The 24,510-nt window shown below is 48.9% G+C and overlaps 2 protein-coding genes across 2 annotated transcripts in view; both read right to left on the reverse strand.

The window, feature by feature from the left end:
• Positions 1-331: 331 nt before the first annotated feature.
• On the reverse strand, positions 332-12,408 carry il17ra1a (interleukin 17 receptor A1a; the record flags this gene model as incomplete). Its single annotated transcript, XM_079263109.1, has 11 exons — positions 12,330-12,408; positions 12,180-12,204; positions 10,783-10,929; positions 8,678-8,799; positions 5,791-5,917; positions 5,634-5,681; positions 5,418-5,563; positions 3,068-3,142; positions 2,924-2,996; positions 2,465-2,554; positions 332-2,388 (listed from the first exon to the last, which is right to left on the reverse strand). Exons 3-11 carry the CDS (start codon positions 10,919-10,921, stop codon positions 332-334), a joined length of 2,877 nt encoding a protein of 958 aa, XP_079119235.1. The 5' UTR covers positions 10,922-10,929; positions 12,180-12,204; positions 12,330-12,408.
• Positions 12,409-19,113: 6,705 nt separating this feature from the next.
• arhgef39 (Rho guanine nucleotide exchange factor (GEF) 39) overlaps positions 19,114-24,510 on the reverse strand; it is a gene marked incomplete at both ends in the record, with an annotated part of 98,534 nt that continues 93,137 nt past the window's right edge. Inside the window, 1 exon segment of the mRNA XM_079263110.1 lies at positions 19,114-19,215. Coding sequence (XP_079119236.1) covers positions 19,114-19,215 — 102 coding nt within the window.

A 24,510-nucleotide genomic window follows, 5' to 3' on the forward strand; every position in this document is an offset into this window, starting at 1 on the left:
ATCAAATCTTTTGCACCATCATTGTCGACACCAAGAAATTCTCTACATTTTGTTTATTTCGGGACATGAAATCATTATTTCTCCTGACCTGACGCAGTGGAGGGAATCATCTGAACGCGAGCCGATGAGGAAAAACAAACCCTCATCAGGAAAGACTGTTTTTCTGGCTTCAGGTCGCCAACAGTTCGGTTTTACTGTGGAGACATCCTGGAAGCAAAGCTGCTTCTGAAAAAGATCGTTTCCTCAGTTTCTTCACAGACTGAAGCTTCGGAAATCTGGCTGCAGAGTCTCTAAGATCTGATCCATCTTCTGGTTCCGAGTCCTGCTCCCATCATTCCCTTTCCAGACTGAGGCTGGAATACGTGTGGTCCCGCTGGAGAAGCCAGTCCTGCAGTCTAGCCAACGTCGTCATTGGATCCTCGTTACCAGGACCTTCGAGCTGGGTTGAGATACTGGAGATGTAGCCTTGGTCAGATCCGCTGCTCGGAGCTTGTCCAGCTGGCTGGAGGTCTTCCCCCTCGTCCATCTCCTCAGGCTGGGAAGGTTCTGACAGACTCCAGTCCACAGACGTCTGCAGGACTTCCTGGGCCAAAGGCTGGCTCATCGGCAGGAGGGAGTCCTCTTCATCATCCTCGGTGGGAACCTGAGGTTCTTCTGTGAGGGGGGTCTGGTTGTTCAGGAGGGGCGTGGCAACATAAGCATACTCTGAACTGTAGCTCGGGGGGTGCAGCAGGGGGTCTACCACCACCCTGACCTGGCTGGACTCAGGACTCAGGACCAGCAAATGTTCCGACTGGGATGGCAGATGCCATTCTGGGTTCAGTTCTGGGGTCAGAACGGATGGAAGATGCAGTTCTGGGTTCAGTTCTGGGGTCAGAACGGATGGAAGATGCAGTTCTGGGTTCAGTTCTGGGGTCAGAACGGATGGAAGATGCAGTTCTGGGTTCAGTTCTGGGGTCAGAACGGATGGAAGATGCAGTTCTGGGTTCAGTTCTGGGGTCAGAACGGATGGAAGATGCCGTTCTGGGTTCAGTTCTGGGGTCAGAACGGATGGAAGATGCCGTTCTGGGTTCAGTTCTGGGGTCAGAACGGATGGAAGATGCAGTTCTGGGTTCAGTTCTGGGGTCAGAACGGATGGAAGATGCCGTTCTGGGTTCAGTTCTGGGGTCAGAACGGATGGAAGATGCCGTTCTGGGTTCAGTTCTGGGGTCAGAACGGATGGAAGATGCCGTTCTGGGTTCAGTTCTGGGGTCAGAACGGATGGAAGATGCCGTTCTGGGTTCAGTTCTGGGGTCAGAACGGATGGAAGATGCCGTTCTGGGTTCAGTTCTGGGGTCAGAACGGATGGAAGATGCCGTTCTGGGTTCAGTTCTGGGGTCAGAACGGATGGAAGATGCCGTTCTGGGTTCAGTTCTGGGGTCAGAACGGATGGAAGATGCCGTTCTGGGTTCAGTTCTGGGGTCAGAACGGATGGAAGATGCCGTTCTGGGTTCAGTTCTGGGGTCAGAACGGATGGAAGATGCAGTTCTGGGTTCAGTTCTGGGGTCAGAACATGAACGCTGTTGTTGGGGTCACCGACGTGGATGTCATGGGCGTAGACGGGGGGTCCGTCTCTGATCAGAGGGAAACACTCTAAGACTGGAGGGACGGGTGGCGGACGGACCACACCGTTGGTCAGAACCTCCTCTTCACTGACAACACACTCCATCTCAAACCAGTCAGGGTGCTGTAACTGGTAGTCCTGGAAGGTATGGATGGCGTTCCTCAGGTCTCTTCCTGAAGGACAGTTGAAGTAGTCGTCCCCACCAATCCCCTGGATCTGGTTGATCCGACCCGGCTGGTACTTCTCGATGTCCAGGATTCGGAAGTAGAGTTCCTCAAAGTTCTTCATCAGGTTGTATTTGACGGTCACGTTGAACACGGACGGCACGTCTTCCTCGCCGCTGATGTCCTGGAAGTACGCCACCATGTAGCGGCCCAGCATTCCGGCCTGGTGCAGGTCTGGCAAGAAGAGGTTCAGGAAGGGGATGAGGATGTCATCGGTGGGGGAGAGGACGTCCTCCCTCAGCATCACCTTCCCCTCACCACACATGGACCTCCACTTGGCCTGGACGCCCCGCGAGCACAGTACCAGGATTTTATCCGAGGGGTTCTTCAGCTGCTGCCGCTGCCACTCCAGCCAGCGGATCCGGCCCACCATGCCGACCGAGGTGGAGTCCAGCAGGTCCACCAGAACCTTGGTGCCACATTTGGCTTGAAGGAAGGCGCACAGCTTCAGGACCACGTCCTTGTAGAGGCGGTGGTCGTGGGAGTAGATGACCAGGACTTTGGGAGGTTGTTGTGGCAGCAGTTGCCGTGACGGAGGCGGTGGAGGAATCACAGGTTTACCTGAAAGCAGAGACCAGCTTCTGTCAAAGCTCAGAGGGAAAAACAAAACGGATCATTTCTCCAAAACTCATCAAACCTCGCTTTCTGCAGAGAACACACAGCAGAAGAGTTGCCAGGACGACACACATGACCACAGTTCCCACGGCGACCAGGATGTACAGATGACCTTGTTGGAGGAAGACAACCGTTAAATGGTTTGACAGATTTTTCAGACCTCAGATCGGACTTGGTGCTGATTAAATCATCATACAGGGTGACGATGAAATGACTCATTTTACACGAAACCCGCTGCAAACAGCATGGATGGCGAGGAACTAACCGCCTTCCCTGATCGCACCATCCCAACCAACTTTGTGGAATTTCTGCATAACGAACTCAGATCTGACTAGAAGGAACAAAACAAGTCGACTAGAATTTTCCAGGCATGTGTCCGACTTGGAGACACGTCCAGATTTAGATTAGAAATGTTTCCTCATGAAGCTGCAGGATGAAAAGGAAAAGGAACCTGGACGAGGACCAGGAGGACCAGGAGGACCAGGAGGACAGATGTTTTTGGTGGTCCTTTGTCTTGGACAGTCATTTCCACACTGTGGGAACCAGGGTTTGATCTGCAGAGGAGGAACAGGTGAACATGTTTCATGCTGTTGTGTGTTGTGTGTGTTTACAGTCGGATCTCTACCTCAGCATCAAACTGGCAGCAGGATCTGGGCCACTTGTCCAGGCTGAATGTTGCATTCAGGGTCATCTGATTGTTCTGGAAAAAGGTTATAGCTTTGTTTCTGAGGTATGGAACATGAAGCAAACAGCTGCTGTAAAAACATCACAGCATGAACGTCTGAGGTCATTTGCTGCAGATTTCTCTTCACAGCATCATCGTCATCACCATGACGACGTTTCCTGGCCCTCACCGCTCCACTACCCTGCAGTCCACACCGGACTCGTCCTACCGTATGTACTTGGTAAGAAAAGTGTTTTACAGATAAAATGTGATTTGATTTGACATGCAGCTCCGTTTTTACATGCTGCAGCTGACAGGAAACTCTTTTCATTCAAGGCTGACAGAAGGTCCAGATTCTGCTTTCATTTAAAACCATGTTGGTGCCAAGCAACGTGGAAATCGACAGACGGATCGGTGCGGCGTCTGCAGTAATGCGGACTCTGCGCCGGTCTGTCGTGGTGAAGAAGGAGCTGAGCCAGAAGGCGAAGCTCTCCATTTACCAGTCGATCTACGTTCCTACCCTCACCTATGGTCATGAGCTGTGGGTCGTGACCGAAAGAAGGAGATCTCGTATACAGGCGGCTGAAATGAGTTTCCTCCGCAGGGTGGCCGGGCTCTCCCTTAGAGATAGGGTGAGGAGCTCAGTCATCCGGGAGGAGATCAGAGTAGAGCCGCTGCTCCTCCGCATCGAGAGGAACCAGTTGAGGTGGCTCGGGCATCTGGTCAGGATGCCTCCTGGACCTCCCTGGTGAGGTGGTCCAGGGACGTCCCTCTGGGAGGAGACCCCGGGGAAGACCCAGGACACGCTGGAGGGATTATATCTCTCGGCTGGCCTGGGAACGCCTCGGGATCCCCCCGCAGAGTTGGCAAATGTGGCTGGGGAGAGGGAAGTCTGGGCTTCCCTGCTTAGGCTGCCGCCCCGCGACCCGACCCTGGATAAGCGGCAGAAGATGGACGGAATCGGTACCAAGCCACCTGAACATCATCTCAGATGTTGACTCCTCCCAAACCAGACCCCTCCAGCTGTGCTGTGAAACCGGGGCAACTAAAGCGACTCCGTGTGGTTCCTGCAGCACAGCTGCAGTTGCAGACATGGCTGTTTTCATTTAGCGACAAACTGCAGCAAGTAGCTCTGGGTGATTAATCAGATTTTAATCTCAGTACGATCTGGGTTTCCAACGATGATAAAAATAAAAGGGTGTGATTATTTTCTCTCTGCAGTTTCCTCTCCTGCTGTCTTCAGCTGCTAATCGAGCGTCTCTGGCGTTGCAGCGCTGTGCTGTAAACTCCTCCCACAGCCGCTTTGCTTTCATTCAGACACTGTTGCCAACTTGGAGACTTTCTCACTAAATCTGGAGACTTTTTTGTTAAAAGCGACAAATCTAGCAGCTTTTACTGGAGTTATTAGAGACTTTTCTGGTGTTTTGGCGACAGACTTGAAGGCACATATTGTTCTGCAGTTACTGTAAGGAAGGAGCAGCGGGAGCCTCTCCCGTCCTAAAGCACTCCCAGGCGGCCAGTCTCAGTCGGCTCCGGCTGCAGGTCCATGTAGAATAACTGCAGTAGGTTGTGGAAGTTCACCTAAACATACTTTATACCATTGTCAGTGACAACTGGCTGCATTATTTTCCTATACATAGTTCGGCCAGTTAAACACGGTAATATCCCTCCGTTACGGGGCGTTACCATAGCAACGTGTTAACCAGCTTGGAACAATCCATTAGACGGTTATAATAAGACAGTAGGTTATAATATGACCTTATGACAGCTTCATGGTCACACGGACCCTTACAGGAAATCATTCCTGTCCACTTCAATAAGACTGTTCACTGCTTCTTGTGTCTTAGGTAACATCACGAATGTTACCAGTGTTATTTATCTCCTCTAAAATGTTTTGCAAATACTTTTTAGTTTTAGTTTGTTCTGTTGTCGTGTTATAAACACAATTGTACATGGAGGCTGCAACTACTAAATTTCCCAAGTTGGAATTAATATTTCTATGCTATTCTATTCTGTTGTATTTTATATTGCGCGACACGGAGTCCAGAACACCTCGACGTGCAGCGTTGTTTAAAAATACTGGATAATTGTGTTGGGTCCATGTCAGGTCCACTCACACTGCTGCAAAATGCAAAAACACTGTGATGCAGCAGAGTTACAGACATCAGCAGTAAATCTGCAGACGTTTCCTGCAAAGGAAACCAGAACTGGGTTAAAAAGTAGGCTGACGGTGAGTTAATGATCTGCTGGAACCACTTCAGACCTGTGTCAGCCCACTCAGACGGAAACACACAGCACGGCGACATCTTACCTGATCCACACCAGCATGATGTGAAATCTGCCCACATTTAACTATCACCGTGTACTGGTCACACTGAGGGTCTGGGCTGAAGCGGACCATCAGGGCCGGTTCTGGGCTCAGCAAACTCACACTGATGTTGGGCTGCCACAGACTCCCTGCAGACACCAGACGACCCGTTCACACGACTTGTTTATCCAAACGTTCTCCAGCGGGAGTGTGACTCACCCCTGTCTCTGCAGAACTGGGTCGTCTGCATCAATGGGTCTTTGCAGTCTGAGGAAACCACAAGAAACGTTCTGCTACATGTCTCCACACCAGTTCCACATGCTAACCGTTCAATAAGACCAAAGTCTGCCTTCCTCTCAGACCCCGCTGGACTCACCGGAAACCTGGACATCGCGGCTGATGTCGTAGTGGCTGTGGTTGTTCTCTGGTTTGGGGATGTTGGAGACGGAGACCCGGTACTTCTGACCAGGTTCCAACACCAGCAGGTCAGACGAGAACGCCCACTAAAAGCACAGACAAACACCACCATCATCCTCACCATCATCCTCATCATCATCCTCACCATCATCCTCACCATCATCCTCATCATCATCCTCACCATCATCCTCATCATCATCCTCATCATCATCCTCACCATCATCCTCATCATCATCATCATCATCATCCTCACCATCATCCTCATCATCATCCTCATCATCATCCTCATCCGCATCATCCTCAACATCATCATCATCCTCACCATCATCATCATCATCATCCTCACCATCATCCTCATCATCATCCTCACCATCATCCTCATCATCATCCTCACCATCATCCTCACCATCATCCTCATCCGCATCATCCTCATCATCATCCTCATCATCATCCTCACCATCATCCTCATCATCATCCTCACCATCATCCTCACCATCATCCTCATCATCATCCTCATCATCATCCTCACCATCATCCTCACCATCATCCTCATCATCATCCTCACCATCATCCTCACCATCATCCTCATCCGCATCATCCTCATCATCATCCTCACCATCATCCTCATCATCATCCTCACCATCATCCTCACCATCATCCTCATCATCATCCTCACCATCATCCTCACCATCATCCTCATCATCATCCTCACCATCATCCTCACCATCATCCTCATCATCATCCTCACCATCATCCTCACCATCATCCTCACCATCATCCTCATCATCATCCTCACCATCATCCTCATCATCATCCTCACCATCATCCTCATCCGCATCATCCTCATCATCATCCTCACCATCATCCTCACCATCATCCTCACCATCATCATCATCATCATCCTCATCATCATCCTCACCATCATCCTCATCATCATCCTCACCATCATCCTCACCATCATCCTCACCATCATCCTCATCATCATCCTCACCATCATCCTCACCATCATCATCATCAACACCATCATCCTCACCATCATCCTCACCATCATCATCATCAACATCATCATCCTCACCATCATCCTCACCATCATCATCCTCACCATCATCCTCACCATCATCATCATCAACACCATCATCCTCACCATCATCATCATCATCCTCACCATCATCATCATCATCATCAACACCATCATCCTCTCCATCATCATCATCCTCACCATCATCCTCACCATCATCATCATCAACACCATCATCCTCACCATCATCATCATCATCATCCTCACCATCATCCTCACCATCATCATCATCAACACCATCATCCTCACCATCATCATCATCATCATCCTCACCATCATCATCATCATCATCAACACCATCATCCTCACCATCATCCTCACCATCATCCTCATCATCATCCTCATCATCATCCTCATCATCATCCTCACCATCATCATCATCAACACCATCATCCTCACCATCATCATCATCATCATCCTCACCATCATCCTCACCATCATCATCATCAACACCATCATCCTCACCATCATCATCATCATCATCCTCACCATCATCATCATCATCATCCTCACCATCTTCAACACCATCATCCTCATCATCATCATCACCATCATCCTCATCATCATCAACACCATCATCCTCATCATCATCCTCACCATCATCCTCATCCTCATCATCATCATCAACACCATCATCCTCATCATCATCCTCACCATCATCATCATCATCATCAACACCATCATCCTCACCATCATCCTCATCATCATCCTCAACACCATCATCCTCATCATCATCCTCACCATCATCCTCATCATCATCATCAACACCATCATCCTCATCATCATCATCAACACCATCATCCTCACCATCATCCTCACCATCATCCTCATCATCATCCTCATCCGCATCATCCTCACCATCATCCTCATCCGCATCATCATCCTCATCATCATCATCATCATCATCACCATCATCCTCATCACCATCATCCTCACCATCATCCTCATCCGCATCATCCTCACCATCATCCTCATCCGCATCATCATCCTCATCATCATCATCATCAACACCATCATCCTCATCACCATCATCCTCACCATCATCCTCATCCGCATCATCCTCACCATCATCCTCATCCGCATCATCCTCACCATCATCCTCACATCATCATCATCATCAACACCATCATCCTCATCATCATCCTCCTCACCATCATCCTCATCATCACCATCATCATCATCATCCTCATCCTCACCATCATCCTCTTCATCCTCATCACCACCATGTTTCTTCCTTTTAGACCAGAACAGAATCTCAGTTTCCCCTCACATATAAAACTCCAGACCAGGATCCACTGGACCTGAAGGATCTCAGAGTTCCACATTTTCCCATCAGAGTTTCATTCAGACAGCTGGTTTACTGGTTCCCAGTAGAGCCTTCAGGTCTTAGGTCCCCTCCACAGAACTGGTTCCCAGTCTGGACTCAGGAAGCAGGATGGGACCCTAATCTGGCTTCAGGACCAGATCATGGTCTGGCTCTAGGACCAGATTGCGGTCTTCTGCAGAGTTCACATCATGTGACTTTCCCCATCGGCCAAGGCTAAACCTACAAAACGGTTCCCTGGACCTGGACCTTCTCCTGTCATTGTGGAGAGAAAAACCCTGACAGTTCCATAAATACACGGTGCATTTAAGTGCTGAGGGAAAGCTGGGACATTTGGACTGTAGTCAGATTTCTGGACGGACAGACGGACTGTCTAATCTAACGGAAGTCCAGACGTCCCGTCTTTCCATCAGGACTTGACAGACAGACAGACTTGCCACCCACCTGTTCTCCTGAAGGACTCCTCATTGGAAGAAACTCTTTGAAAGAATATCGAACGCACACGTTGGCGTTGGTGGACATCACCAGGACATGGAGCTCAGTGGCCGTCAGGTACCTGATGCTTCCTGGAAATACACACGAGTTACTTCCTGTCTGCTTCACGGCACAGATCCAGACACGCTGAAGCAGCTCCACACCATGAGGCTGCCACCGCCGTGCTTCTCTCCTCATGGTGTGGAGATGTTTCCGTCAGAAGGGACCCTGGGCAGGAGGGAGGTTCTGGAGGAAACCCAGAGACTGTGACAGAGGTTTGTTGTCCAGCAGGACCATCATCATCCTGATGAAGAGACGCTGACTGGGTTCATGTGTTTGAACAGCCGAGTCAGGTCCAGACCGGCTTCCAGGTGAGATGTGCCGGACTGGAAGAGGAACGCCAGCAGAAGCAGAACTGGAAGGAGCTGGAGATGTTTCACCGTGGAGGCTGGAACTGGTGAGGACTGGATGTGGGGCTGGATCTGGACCCCACCAGGTAGCACTGGGACTGTACCAGAACATCTGATCCTCTGTCAGCCTTACCGATCTGATGCTAAAGGCTTTAACACGCTGCAATCCGCTGATTGGTGGACAGAACCGAGACTTCCTGTGTGACCCGAAAGAAAGCAGGAACATCTCCATGTTTCCACAGACGCTCCACAAGACGACGTCCAGCAGCGTCCTCCGTTCTCTCTGCTTCGTGCTGCTTTCACATCATGCCATCACAGAGCTAAAGCATCCATCGCCTTCCAGGTAAGGCTATGGTTGTTATGGAAACACGAGATCGGGGCCTTCCGAACCAAACTGTCCAGACCCAGACCCGTTGGCGGAAACCATAGACAGTATATAAAAGATGGGCGGCGCCTCCGTGACGTCACCCGTAGGTTTCTGAAGAGCTGAATTGAAGCTGGGTGGGCGGTTCCTACCATCACCATCTTGGCAGGGGCATGTGTGTCGTCTCACCAGGAAAATACAAATATGGGCAAAGAGGTGGAGCTGAGAGGGGGGCTGTGAGCGTCATGGTGGATGATTGACATCTAGCGAACTCCGAGCTTCCTGTAGCTAAGAGCTAACCGAGCTAACCCGGAGATAACAGGAGCTAACCAGCTAACGGAGGTAAGCGGGCTAAAGCTAAGTCACGTTGTTAACCGGCTAAAAACCGCGGTTGTTCTACGTTCTTCTGACTTGAAGCGGGAGATCGGGTACCTGTCAATCAAAAGGACACGCCCCTAAATATGCCGAACTTCGAGATTAAATTACTTTTAAACGGGCGAGTTAGAAAAAAATTCACTCCCCCCACAGTTGTCATGAAGGTAAACCTGACCTGTTAAACCTTAAATGGATTTTTGAACCAGGCTTTAAACATGTTTATTTCTGCTGTAAACATGTTTATTTCTGCTGTAAACATGTTTATTTCTGCTGTAAACATGTTTATTCCTGCTGTAAACATGTTTATTCCTGCTGTAAACGTGTTTATTTTTGCTGTAAACATGTTTATTTCTGCTGTGAACATATTTATTTCTGCTGTAAACATGTTTATTTCTGCTGTAAACATGTTTATTTATGCTGTAAACATGTTTATTTCTGCTGTAAACATGTTTATTCCTGCTGTAAACATGTTTATTCCTGCTGTAAACGTGTTTATTTTTGCTGTAAACATGTTTATTTCTGCTGTGAACATATTTATTTTTGCTGTAAACATGTTTATTTCTGCTGTGAACATATTTATTTCTGCTGTAAACATGTTTATTTCTGCTGTGAACATATTTATTTCTGCTGTAAACATGTTTATTTCTGCTGTAAAGTTGGTCTTTTTAACATCGTTAAAATGCTCTGTTCTGCAGCCTCTAGTGGATGAAAGGGGAACTGCAGTTTTAAGCACTTCCGCATCAGCTTCACTTTTAACCGCCGGAGGTTGCAGCTTGGTGGAAACGCGGCTTTTAGGACTGGTAGCAGACCACCTTCCCTGGTCCACATTTCATCTTTCAGAGTAGACAAACTGGACAGGAAGGGCAGATATCTTCATCGTTCTCCTTACTGAGCTGGCCGTCTCCGTGGAGACGACATTCACTCACCGTCGTCTTTCATCTTCCAGCTGGCGCGCAGCACCGGCTGCAGCCGTCCTCCGTCATCCAGCGCAGTGTCCACCGAGACCTGCAGGTCCTCTGGACTGCTCGGAGTGTAGTTGTTCATCTTCAGCCACGTGGGGTCCATACAGTTACCTACACACACACACACACACACACACACACACACACACACACACCAGGGTGTTTTTACTGTCCCTCTAAATCTGATTGATTTCCAGGCAATGTTGCCAAACTGGAGCAAGATTCTAGCATACTGGTTCCTGTTCATCGTAATCTGGTCTGGTTCTGCCCGTCAGACCCGTCAGACCCGTCAGACCCGTCTGCCCGTCAGACCCGTCAGACCCGTCTGCCCGTCAGACCCGTCAGACCCGTCAGACCCGTCAGACCCGTCTGCCCGTCAGACCCGTCAGACCCGTCAGACCCGTCTGCCCGTCAGACCCGTCTGCCCGTCAGACCCGTCAGAACCGTCAGACCCGTCTGCCCGTCTGTCTTCAGAACCCCGTTTTATTCAGAGGAGCTGCAACAGAACTGAAACCAGATGGCGAAGCAGGAAGAGGACGGCAGGGACTAGAACCAGACCAGAAGCTGTCTGACGGGTCCCGGGTCTGCCCTGGTCCCGGGTCTGCCCTGGTCCCGGGTCTGCCCTGGTCCCGGGTCTGCCCTGGTCCTCCTCCCAGTAGAAACTGTGACAAATATTCCGTCCCCGTCCGGACGAGGTGTGTGTTTTACTCCAGCATGAAGTGGAACTTTTAAACACGCCAATCTGATCCTTTCCCCGTAAACATGATCCTGCAGCAGCTGTTTACAGATGTGTTGCTGCATCAGCGTCTACTTCCACCTCCGTCTCACCTCACCGTGTTTATCTTCGACTGGGAATGAAACAGGATTTAACCAGATCCATGAGTCATTCTTCTGTTTTCATTTACATTTCATAACGACTCAACACTTTTAATCAATCCAGAAAATCCAGAAAGTGATGTGGTGAAGATGGACATTTCTGGGGTCAGATCACCGAGCTGGACATGTGTACGTCTGTTTTTTCTGTTGAGCAGTGGTCTGAAAACACGATTCTAAAACACGGGTGGACAGTTTTTCTGACATTGTGGGGAGTTCCAGGTTTAGTGCCCCTAGTGGCCAAAAATTACACAGTTGCTCTTTAATATGCAGACAAATTCAGGCAAGCAGGGAACAGTTTCTTTCAGTTGATTTCTGAGGATGTCAATAAATAAATGTTTAACTTTACATAAGTGAAAAAAGTGAAATCCCTTCATTTCTTTCTGAACTGAACCGGTTTCAGTCTGAACACTGATTCGGACCTGTCCTCTAGACCTGGAGTTTAAACATGTCGTAAAAGAAGAATCAAGGTGCAGGTTTGGACTCACTGTGACTGACTTCACACCTCAGGTCCTGGCAGGGAAACACAAACACAAACACGACGTGAACTTTCACGATGTTCCCTCACATTTCCACCAAACTGAACTTTTCTCATCTCATCACACGGAGCTACTTGTGATGGAAGAAGCTGCGCTCACCTGGCGCGGGCAGTTCAGCGCGTGTCCAGATAAGATCCTGATGGCAGACGACACGGTGGCGCACGCCAGCAGCAGCACCGCTCTCTGAAGGCGCATCTTTAAACTAAGATGATGATGATGATGATGATGATGGTGGTGGTAGTAACCAAGTCCTGCTGCTGTCCGGACTCACGTCGGAGCGCCTCGAGCGCGTGAACTTGACGCAGTTGAGACGTTTCCGCCTCGGTGAGAATAAAAAAAAACCCTCCGCGGTTTACAGGAAACGTCGCGTCGTGCGGCATTCAGGTTCCAGCGGAATTCAGAGAGCTGCTCACAGCAGCCACGACCCGGCTCAGTTTCATGATTTAGTTTATCTTAAGTCACACAAAAGTTATAAACAAGTGTTTCGTGTTTATTACACTCAGATAAAAGCATAAAATCATACAACCTGGAGGCCGTCAGACAGGGTTGGAAACTGTTTTACAGCCTCGGTCTCTGGTTAGATTTATGCTGCAGGTGAACAACCAAAACCATAAAAACCCATAAACTATTACAGTATAAATTATATTGATTATTGATTACATTGATATTTTCTGAGTGAATAAAATAACACAGAACCTGAGGCTGAAGTTAGCTTCTGATTCATCATGTCTTTGGACGTCATCAAATTAGACTAACTTGCATTTTAAAATAGAACAAAGGTTTCACAAATCAGACACTGTTTTAATAAATCTGAACACTGTGTATATTATTTCAGTCCAGGTTTGAAGAATCTGAGCACTTTTCCTTTTTTTTGATCAGGAACTGGTCTAATGTGGTCTAGTTCCCCAAGAATTCACTGGAAACGCCCTTCACAGGTGGCGAATCTCGTCAGTTAATAGCAGCTCAAACTGCATTGAGGGTTAACCTAAACAAGGAAGTTTTTCTCCTTTTCACCTTAAATTCACCTCATTTCCTCATTCTGTGGTAGGCTGCACGGAGGCCACGCCCCCACGCTGACGTCACGCTTAAAAACAACAGAACAAGGAAAATGTTTTCCTGGGAATCCAGATTCATTCAGAATAGCTGCTTAACTCTTTCCACTAAATGTGTCCATAAGCAATCATTAGAAATATATCTAATATTGACTATGATTTACAGTCATATGAAAAAAAGACATCAACACAGACTACAAACAACAACAGAAGCAAAACAAAACAAACAAAAACAAAAACATAAAACAACAAAGATAACTTGAAGGGTCAAAAGACTCAAGGTCAACAAGTCCAGACTGAAGACACGAAAGCAGCATTTAGCTGTTAAACTGCAAACATGTGGAAATAAAGTTCCACGACACGTCGACATGTTTACACCTTTCCAGGTTAAAATTATTAGTTATTGAAATAAATTATTGTAATTATAATGTCTCTTTTTGAGTGAAAAAAATTGTTTTTCTCAGTAAAAGAAGTTTGACAGAAAAATATTCATTTTCTTTCTTTATCATTGTTTTACAATGATTTTTTTCCCACTTTTCCATGATGTTATTTTAGGATAAAATAATCTAAATATTTAAAACCAGATTGGTAAAATGTTTGTTTTTAAAGGGAGTCTCTATCTGTTGAAAACGCTTTTAGAATTAAATGTTTTACAGTTATGTTTTCTCTCCTTCATTTAATCAACAGGCTGTTCTCTTCAGTTAAACTAAATTAACAGGGTTATTTTGCAATATTCATCTGGCCCTGCGATGGGCTGGTGAGCTGTCCAGGGTGTACCCTGCCTTTCACCCAAAGACTGCTGGGATTGGCTCCAGCTTCCCCGCTACCCTTCATTCATTTTCTTTTTCCAGGGACATGTATTCTGGTTTTTTTTCTTTTTTTTAATTTTTTGCCTAATGAATTTTATATTTTTCATAAAAATATTCTTTTTCACATCTCTGTTATTAAGTGAAGAGATGATAAATAAAATGAGATGATGATCTACTTTAGCGAAGTCTAAAGTAGCTGGTCCTTCTTCAGGGGATGGGGGGGGGGGGGGGGGGGGGGGGGCTCACTTGCTGGAACAGAAGAACCAGTCGCTTGTTTTAAAGTCACTTGACAGGATTCCATTTTATTTTGGAATGAAAATTTAAAATCTTGGTTTTAACCCTCAAAACTCCACAGGTGGTGCATTTCTTTATTTTGCCGAGCTGCTTCAGCTGAGCACATCCTGTGGTAATCTAATCAGAATATTTGGTAACTAGATCTACTGTATCATGTAATCTGAGGTTCCACAAGGCTCCATGTTGGAACCCTGTTGTTCATTATCTACATGTGGAGTTCCACAAGGCTCCATGTTGGCCCCCTGTTGTTCATTATCTACATGTGGAGTTCCACAAAGCTACATGGTGGCCCCCTGTGGTTCAGTATCTACATGTGAAGTTCCCCCAGGCTCCATGTTGGGCCCCTGTTGTTCATTATCTACATGTGGACTCCACAAGGCTCCATGTTGGGCCCCTGTTATTCAGCATCTACACGTGGAGTTCCACAAGGCTACATATTGGCCCATTGTTGTTCAATATCTACATGTGAAGTTCACGAATGCTCCATGATGAAACCCTGTAGTTCAGCATCTAAATGTGGAGTTCCAAGAGGCTCCATGTTGGAACCCTGTTGTTCAGTATCTAGATGTGGAGTTCCACAAAGCTCCATGTTGGCCCGCTGTTGTTCAACATCTACATGTGAAGTTCACTAATGATCCATGATGAAACCCTGTAGTTCAGCATCTACATGTGGAGTTCTACCAGGCTCCATGTTAGCCCCATGTTTTTATTGTCTGCATGTGGAGTTCCACAAGGCTCCATGTTAGCCCCATGTTTTTATTGTCTACATGTGGAGTTCCACAAGGCTCCAAGTTGGGCCCCTGTTGTTCAGTATCTACATGTGGAGTTCCACAAGGCTTAATTTTGGGCTCATGTTCATTGCCTACATCTGGAGTTCTACAAGGCTCCATGTTGGAACACTGTGGTTCAGCGTCTACATGTGGAGTTCCACAAGGCTCCATGCAGGAAACCCTGTTGTTCATGATCTACATGTGGATTTACACAGGGCTCCAACTTGGCTCGCTGTAGTTCAGCGTCAACATGTGGAGTTCTGCAAGGCTCCATGTTGAGCCACCGTAGTTCGTTATCTACATGTGGAGTTCCACCAGGCTCCATGTTGGAACCCTGTTGTTCAGTATCTACATGTGGAGTTCCACAAGGCTTCATTTTGGGCTCATGTTCATTGCCTACATGTGGAGTTCTAAAAGGCTCCATGTTGGAACACTGTGGTTCAGCGTCTACATGTGGAGTTCCACAAGGCTACATGTTGGGAGCCTGTTGTTCATTAAGTACATGTGGAGTTCCACAAGGCTCCATGTTGGGCCCTTGTTGTTCAGTATCTACATGTGGAGTTCCACAAGGCTCCATTCTGGAACCCTGTTGTTCATTATCTACATGTAGATTTACACATGGCTCCATGTTGGAACCCTGTTTTTCAGCATCTACATGTGGAGTTCCACAAGGCTCCATGTTTGAACCCTGTTGTTCAGGGTTCAAACAAAAAAGTCTGATCCAAACCTGGAGAATCATTGATAAGATGCATTTTTCTGCGGTTGGTGTGAAATGACCGATGTAAATCAATGAGATGTTCCCAATGAGCAGAGCTGTACAGGTAATCATGACCTGCACACAGAGACGTATTACTGTGTCACAGTGAACACACCTGGATCACGGCGGAAGGTGTACCGTTATACTCATAAGTTTTGATAACCTGCAGATATTAGGATTTCTGGGCCATTTTTCAGAGACTATGAATGATAGACTCTTTCTTCATGGTCAGTTCCTGCAGAAGACATTTATTACAACTGTGTTTACTCTTTAAATCTGAATGGAATCTTTTCAGGCTCGTCTCCGAGCTGTTTGGCATATTGAAAGTGGGTTTTTCCTGTGGCATCAGCGTAGTCAAGGCTTTCTTCTGATGACGCCACCATGCAGACCAGTTTCCTCCTGGTTCCAGTTTCAGCTCAACTCATCTGTGGGTTTCTTTGCATCTCCAACAATCTTCCCGGGCGTTGTGGCAGAAAGTTTTGTTGCTCGACCTGATCAGAGTTTGGTTTCAACAGAATCACTAAATTTTCCACAGTTCGACCTTTTCCCGCAGACCTTTGACAATTCCCGTTTTCCTCTCCAGAGATGTTGGTGTGAGAGTCCATCAGCAACAAACTGAACCTTTCTACACACCGATCACAAGCAGACAGATCACAGGTGTGGACGGTTACCTGTAGCAGCCATTTAAACCCATACATGGCAACATGTGTGCATGTTATCAGGCTGTTGGGTCGTCTGATGAGAGCATCATGTGGAGTGTTATCTGGTGAAGATGCTTCTGCTGGTACACCAGAGGCTGGTGGAGCAGTAGAGCTATGTCTCTGAACCGAGCAGAGCCTGATGGGATCGACTGCTGCTGCGGGAATCTTCTCAGCAGATGAGGATGTGACAAACTCTCATCTGCCTTCCCAAATAGAAAGTGAATCAGTCACTCTGTCCTCATTTAGAAGCGTTTAATATTTAAACCGTCTTCATCAGCAGCAGGTCGGCCTGCGTCCGCAGCAGGACTCATTTTTCCAGTTTCTCCCGGTCCAGCAGGACATCTGATCCTCCTTCACTGATCGATCAAACATAGTTTTCTCTGGGCTTTGTCGGGTTTTTCCTCAGACTTGTGGTTTCTTCAGAGCTGGGAAACGTTTACAGATTATTAACCTGCTCAACATGGGTTCCAGCCGGTTCCAGCCAGGTAGAACCAGGTTCATGTCGTCAAGAAGACGAATAATCTATTTAAAGACTCTGTTTCTGACTTTTCTTGGCTTTTGGGACCAAAGAGGAGAAAAAGAAAACTTAATAACTGTAATATTTTTATTGGAAAATGATCATTTCATCTCCATTAATACGTAGAAATCTGCAACAGTTTTAAACATGATTGGAGCAAAAAGTATAAAAGTTCACATCATCAGCAGAAAGATAAGAGAAGAAGAGGGATTTTCTCCCAGGATGGAAGCAAATGATGACGCTGGAAAATGTTATAAAAGCAGCTTTCCCATCCGGGTTGTTCGGCCTGGATGCAGACAAGATGAAGATCACCAACATAAAACACTCTCCTGGGATTATGAATAAATATTCAGACAGACGTTAAAGCTTATAGTGTTACTCCGCAGCAGGCTGCTTATATTGCACCAGAGAAGAAGAAGCTAGGAGGAAAAGCCTCCTGTTAGGTTCAGCAAGTTTCCCAGTAGGGAAGGACAGAAACAGCAGCAGCGTTTTGTTTGGTGAAGGTGAATGAAGATCTCCCAGGTTCATGTCCATCACAGGATCACGTCCCTGCAGGTGGAGTCCATCCCAGGTTCACGTCCCTGCAGGTGGAGTCCATCCCAGGTTCACGTCCCTGCAGGTGGAGTCCATCCCAGGTTCACGTCCCTGCAGGTGGAGTCCATCACAGGATCACGTCCCTGCAGGTGGAGTCCATCCCAGGTTCACGTCCCTGCAGGTGGAGTCCATCCCAGGTTCACGTCCCTGCAGGTGGAGTCCATCCCAGGTTCACGTCCCTGCAGGTGGAGTCCATCCCAGGTTCACGTCCCTGCAGGTGGAGTCCATCACAGGATCACGTCCCTGCAGGTGGAGTCCATCACAGGATCACGTCCCTGCAGGTGGAGTCCATCCCAGGTTCACGTCCCTGCAGGTGGAGTCCATCACAGGATCACGTCCCTGCAGGTGGAGTCCATCACAGGATCACGTCCCTGCAGGTGGAGTCCATCCCAGGTTCACGTCCCTGCAGGTGGAGTCCATCCCAGGTTCACGTCCCTGCAGGTGGAGTCCATCCCAGGTTCACGTCCCTGCAGGTGGAGTCCATCCCAGGTTCACGTCCCTGCAGGTGGAGTCCATCCCAGGTTCACGTCCCTGCAGGTGGAGTCCATCCCAGGTTCACGTCCCTGCAGGTGGAGTCCATCCCAGGTTCACGTCCCTGCAGGTGGAGTCCATCACAGGATCACGTCCCTGCAGGTGGAGTCCATCCCAGGTTCACGTCCCTGCAGGTGGAGTCCATCCCAGGTTCACGTCCCTGCAGGTGGAGTCCATCACAGGATCACGTCCCTGCAGGTGGAGTCCATCCCAGGTTCACGTCCCTGCAGGTGGAGTCCATCACAGGTTCACGTCCCTGCAGGTGGAGTCCATCACAGGATCACGTCCCTGCAGGTGGAGTCCATCACAGGATCACGTCCCTGCAGGTGGAGTCCATCCCAGGTTCACGTCCCTGCAGGTGGAGTCCATCACAGGTTCACGTCCCTGCAGGTGGAGTCCATCCCAGGTTCACGTCCCTGCAGGTGGAGTCCATCACAGGTTCACGTCCCTGCAGGTGGAGTCCATCACAGGTTCACGTCCCTGCAGGTGGAGTCCATCCCAGGTTCACGTCCCTGCAGGTGGAGTCCATCCCAGGTTCACGTCCCTGCAGGTGGAGTCCATCCCAGGTTCACGTCCCTGCAGGTGGAGTCCATCCCAGGTTCACGTCCCTGCAGGTGGAGTCCATCCCAGGTTCACGTCCCTGCAGGTGGAGTCCATCCCAGGTTCACGTCCCTGCAGGTGGAGTCCATCCCAGGTTCACGTCCCTGCAGGTGGAGTCCATCACAGGATCACACAGCTGGAGGTGGAGGCCTCGCCACTGCTGGACACACTGCAGAGAGATAGTCCTCCATCATTCTCACATCCACACAAGCAGAAACAAACAGATCCAGACCCGCCAGTAAAACCAGTACAAAGACCTTACCCCGGTTCTGCACCATCACACGGCTTCATCCTCTTGGAGGCGCTGCAGTCCGGAACGGCCGGAGTCCTCGGTGGAAGTTCAGAGGCGTCACAGCGCTGCTGAAGAAAAGCCAGGCGGGAACCGTTTGACCGGCTGTCAGACAGAACGATGTGTGTGTGTTCTGTCCCTGATGTGTGTATCATGTGTGTGTGTTCTGTCCCTGATGTGTGTATCATGTGTGTGTGTTCTGTCCCTGATGTGTGTATCATGTGTGTGTGTTCTGTCCCTGATGTGTGTATCATGTGTGTGTGTTCTGTCCCTGATGTGTGTATCATGTGTGTGTGTTCTGTCCCTGATGTGTGTATCATGTGTGTGTGTTCTGTCCCTGATGTGTGTATCATGTGTGTGTGTTCTGTCCCTGATGTGTGTATCATGTGTGTGTGTTCTGTCCCTGATGTGTGTATCATGTGTGTGTGTTCTGTCCCTGATGTGTGTATCATGTGTGTGTGTTCTGTCCCTGATGTGTGTATCATGTGTGTGTGTTCTGTCCCTGATGTGTGTATCATGTGTGTGTGTTCTGTCCCTGATGTGTGTATCATGTGTGTGTGTTCTGTCCCTGATGTGTGTATCGTGTGTGTGTGTGTTCTGTCCCTGATGTGTGTATCATGTGTGTGTGTTCTGTCCCTGATGTGTGTATCATGTGTGTGTGTTCTGTCCCTGATGTGTGTATCATGTGTGTGTGTTCTGTCCCTGATGTGTGTATCATGTGTGTGTGTTCTGTCCCTGATGTGTGTATCATGTGTGTGTGTTCTGTCCCTGATGTGTGTATCATGTGTGTGTGTTCTGTCCCTGATGTGTGTATCATGTGTGTGTGTTCTGTCCCTGATGTGTGTATCATGTGTGTGTGTTCTGTCCCTGATGTGTGTATCATGTGTGTGTGTTCTGTCCCTGATGTGTGTATCATGTGTGTGTGTTCTGTCCCTGATGTGTGTATCATGTGTGTGTGTTCTGTCCCTGATGTGTGTATCATGTGTGTGTGTTCTGTCCCTGATGTGTGTATCATGTGTGTGTGTTCTGTCCCTGATGTGTGTATCATGTGTGTGTGTTCTGTCCCTGATGTGTGTATCATGTGTGTGTGTTCTGTCCCTGATGTGTGTATCATGTGTGTGTGTTCTGTCCCTGATGTGTGCATCATGTGTGTGTGTTCTGTCCCTGATGTGTGTATCATGTGTGTGTGTTCTGTCCCTGATGTGTGCATCATGTGTGTGTGTTCTGTCCCTGATGTGTGTATCATGTGTGTGTGTTCTGTCCCTGATGTGTGTATCATGTGTGTGTGTTCTGTCCCTGATGTGTGTATCATGTGTGTGTGTTCTGTCCCTGATGTGTGTATCATGTGTGTGTGTTCTGTCCCTGATGTGTGTATCATGTGTGTGTGTTCTGTCCCTGATGTGTGCATCATGTGTGTGTGTTCTGTCCCTGATGTGTGTATCATGTGTGTGTGTTCTGTCCCTGATGTGTGTATCATGTGTGTGTGTTCTGTCCCTGATGTGTGTATCATGTGTGTGTGTTCTGTCCCTGATGTGTGTATCATGTGTGTGTGTTCTGTCCCTGATGTGTGTATCATGTGTGTGTGTTCTGTCCCTGATGTGTGTATCATGTGTGTGTGTTCACACATGTGTCATTTAAACACAGTCTCTCCTCGCTGTGTTATCCTTACACACACACAGAGAAGTAAATAAGGATCTGAACAGCGAGTGATTTTGCAAGTTCTCCCACTTAGAGATCATGGAGGGTCTGAAATGTCCGTCCTCGCTGCTCGTCCACTGTGTGACACGTGATCTATTCTGGAAACCACACTCTATGATTTATCAAATAATGTATTCGTATGTTACTGCTGCAGATAGATATCTGCACACCTGAGAAATCCATGTTATTTGGTACAGAAGCCTTTGTTTGGAGTTACAGAGGTCAAAGGTTTCTGTAGTCTATCGGCAGGTTTACGCGCCGCAGGAGGGATTCAGGTGTTTTCTGTAGTTTATCGGCAGGTTTACGCGCCGCAGGAGGGATTCAGGTGTTTTCTGTAGTTTATCGGCAGGTTTACGCGCCGCAGGAGGGATTCAGGTGGTTTCTGTAGTTTATCGGCAGGTTTACGCGCCGCAGGAGGGATTCAGGTGGTTTCTGTAGTCTATCGGCAGGTTTACGCGCCGCAGGAGGGATTCAGGTGTTTTCTGTAGTTTATCGGCAGGTTTACGCGCCGCAGGAGGGATTCAGGTGTTTTCTGTAGTCTATCGGCAGGTTTACGCGCCGCAGGAGGGATTCAGGTGGTTTCTGTAGTTTATCGGCAGGTTTACGCGCCGCAGGAGGGATTCAGGTGGTTTCTGTAGTTTATCGGCAGGTTTACGCGCCGCAGGAGGGATTCAGGTGTTTTCTGTAGTTTATCGGCAGGTTTACGCGCCGCAGGAGGGATTCAGGTGGTTTCTGTAGTTTATCGGCAGGTTTACGCGCCGCAGGAGGGATTCAGGTGTTTTCTGTAGTTTATCGGCAGGTTTACGCGCCGCAGGAGGGATTCAGGTGGTTTCTGTAGTTTATCGGCAGGTTTACGCGCCGCAGGAGGGATTCAGGTGTTTTCTGTAGTCTATCGGCAGGTTTACGCGCCGCAGGAGGGATTCAGGTGTTTTCTGTAGTCTATCGGCAGGTTTACGCGCCGCAGGAGGGATTCAGGTGTTTTCTGTAGTCTATCGGCAGGTTTACGCGCCGCAGGAGGGATTCAGGTGTTTTCTGTAGTTTATCGGCAGGTTTACGCGCCGCAGGAGGGATTCAGGTGTTTTCTGTAGTTTATCGGCAGGTTTACGCGCCGCAGGAGGGATTCAGGTGTTTTCTGTAGTTTATCGGCAGGTTTACGCGCCGCAGGAGGGATTCAGGTGTTTTCTGTAGTCTATCGGCAGGTTTACGCGCCGCAGGAGGGATTCAGGTGTTTTCTGTAGTCTATCGGCAGGTTTACGCGCCGCAGGAGGGATTCAGGTGTTTTCTGTAGTCTATCGGCAGGTTTACGCGCCGCAGGAGGGATTCAGGTGGTTTCTGTAGTCTATCGGCAGGTTTACGCGCCGCAGGAGGGATTCAGGTGTTTTCTGTAGTCTATCGGCAGGTTTACGCGCCGCAGGAGGGATTCAGGTGTTTTCTGTAGTCTATCGGCAGGTTTACGCGCCGCAGGAGGGATTCAGGTGTTTTCTGTAGTTTATCGGCAGGTTTACGCGCCGCAGGAGGGATTCAGGTGTTTTCTGTAGTTTATCGGCAGGTTTACGCGCCGCAGGAGGGATTCAGGTGTTTTCTGTAGTTTATCGGCAGGTTTACGCGCCGCAGGAGGGATTCAGGTGTTTTCTGTAGTTTATCGGCAGGTTTACGCGCCGCAGGAGGGATTCAGGTGTTTTCTGTAGTCTATCGGCAGGTTTACGCGCCGCAGGAGGGATTCAGGTGTTTTCTGTAGTTTATCGGCAGGTTTACGCGCCGCAGGAGGGATTCAGGTGGTTTCTGTAGTTTATCGGCAGGTTTACGCGCCGCAGGAGGGATTCAGGTGGTTTCTGTAGTTTATCGGCAGGTTTACGCGCCGCAGGAGGGATTCAGGTGTTTTCTGTAGTCTATCGGCAGGTTTACGCGCCGCAGGAGGGATTCAGGTGGTTTCTGTAGTTTATCGGCAGGTTTACGCGCCGCAGGAGGGATTCAGGTGTTTTCTGTAGTCTATCGGCAGGTTTACGCGCCGCAGGAGGGATTCAGGTGGTTTCTGTAGTCTATCGGCAGGTTTACGCGCCGCAGGAGGGATTCAGGTGTTTTCTGTAGTCTATCGGCAGGTTTACGCGCCGCAGGAGGGATTCAGGTGGTTTCTGTAGTCTATCGGCAGGTTTACGCGCCGCAGGAGGGATTCAGGTGTTTTCTGTAGTTTATCGGCAGGTTTACGCGCCGCAGGAGGGATTCAGGTGTTTTCTGTAGTTTATCGGCAGGTTTACGCGCCGCAGGAGGGATTCAGGTGTTTTCTGTAGTCTATCGGCAGGTTTACGCGCCGCAGGAGGGATTCAGGTGGTTTCTGTAGTTTATCGGCAGGTTTACGCGCCGCAGGAGGGATTCAGGTGTTTTCTGTAGTCTATCGGCAGGTTTACGCGCCGCAGGAGGGATTCAGGTGGTTTCTGTAGTCTATCGGCAGGTTTACGCGCCGCAGGAGGGATTCAGGTGGTTTCTGTAGTCTATCGGCAGGTTTACGCGCCGCAGGAGGGATTCAGGTGTTTTCTGTAGTCTATCGGCAGGTTTACGCGCCGCAGGAGGGATTCAGGTGTTTTCTGTAGTTTATCGGCAGGTTTACGCGCCGCAGGAGGGATTCAGGTGTTTTCTGTAGTCTATCGGCAGGTTTACGCGCCGCAGGAGGGATTCAGGTGTTTTCTGTAGTTTATCGGCAGGTTTACGCGCCGCAGGAGGGATTCAGGTGTTTTCTGTAGTCTATCGGCAGGTTTACGCGCCGCAGGAGGGATTCAGGTGTTTTCTGTAGTTTATCGGCAGGTTTACGCGCCGCAGGAGGGATTCAGGTGTTTTCTGTAGTTTATCGGCAGGTTTACGCGCCGCAGGAGGGATTCAGGTGTTTTCTGTAGTCTATCGGCAGGTTTACGCGCCGCAGGAGGGATTCAGGTGGTTTCTGTAGTCTATCGGCAGGTTTACGCGCCGCAGGAGGGATTCAGGTGGTTTCTGTAGTTTATCGGCAGGTTTACGCGCCGCAGGAGGGATTCAGGTGTTTTCTGTAGTTTATCGGCAGGTTTACGCGCCGCAGGAGGGATTCAGGTGTTTTCTGTAGTCTATCGGCAGGTTTACGCGCCGCAGGAGGGATTCAGGTGTTTTCTGTAGTTTATCGGCAGGTTTACGCGCCGCAGGAGGGATTCAGGTGTTTTCTGTAGTCTATCGGCAGGTTTACGCGCCGCAGGAGGGATTCAGGTGTTTTCTGTAGTTTATCGGCAGGTTTACGCGCCGCAGGAGGGATTCAGGTGTTTTCTGTAGTTTATCGGCAGGTTTACGCGCCGCAGGAGGGATTCAGGTGTTTTCTGTAGTCTATCGGCAGGTTTACGCGCCGCAGGAGGGATTCAGGTGGTTTCTGTAGTCTATCGGCAGGTTTACGCGCCGCAGGAGGGATTCAGGTGTTTTCTGTAGTTTATCGGCAGGTTTACGCGCCGCAGGAGGGATTCAGGTGTTTTCTGTAGTTTATCGGCAGGTTTACGCGCCGCAGGAGGGATTCAGGTGTTTTCTGTAGTCTATCGGCAGGTTTACGCGCCGCAGGAGGGATTCAGGTGGTTTCTGTAGTCTATCGGCAGGTTTACGCGCCGCAGGAGGGATTCAGGTGTTTTCTGTAGTCTATCGGCAGGTTTACGCGCCGCAGGAGG

This window comes from Telmatherina bonti, assembly GCF_933228915.1.
Source record: "Telmatherina bonti genome assembly, chromosome: 23".
NCBI classification, from domain to species: Eukaryota; Metazoa; Chordata; class Actinopteri; order Atheriniformes; family Telmatherinidae; genus Telmatherina; species Telmatherina bonti.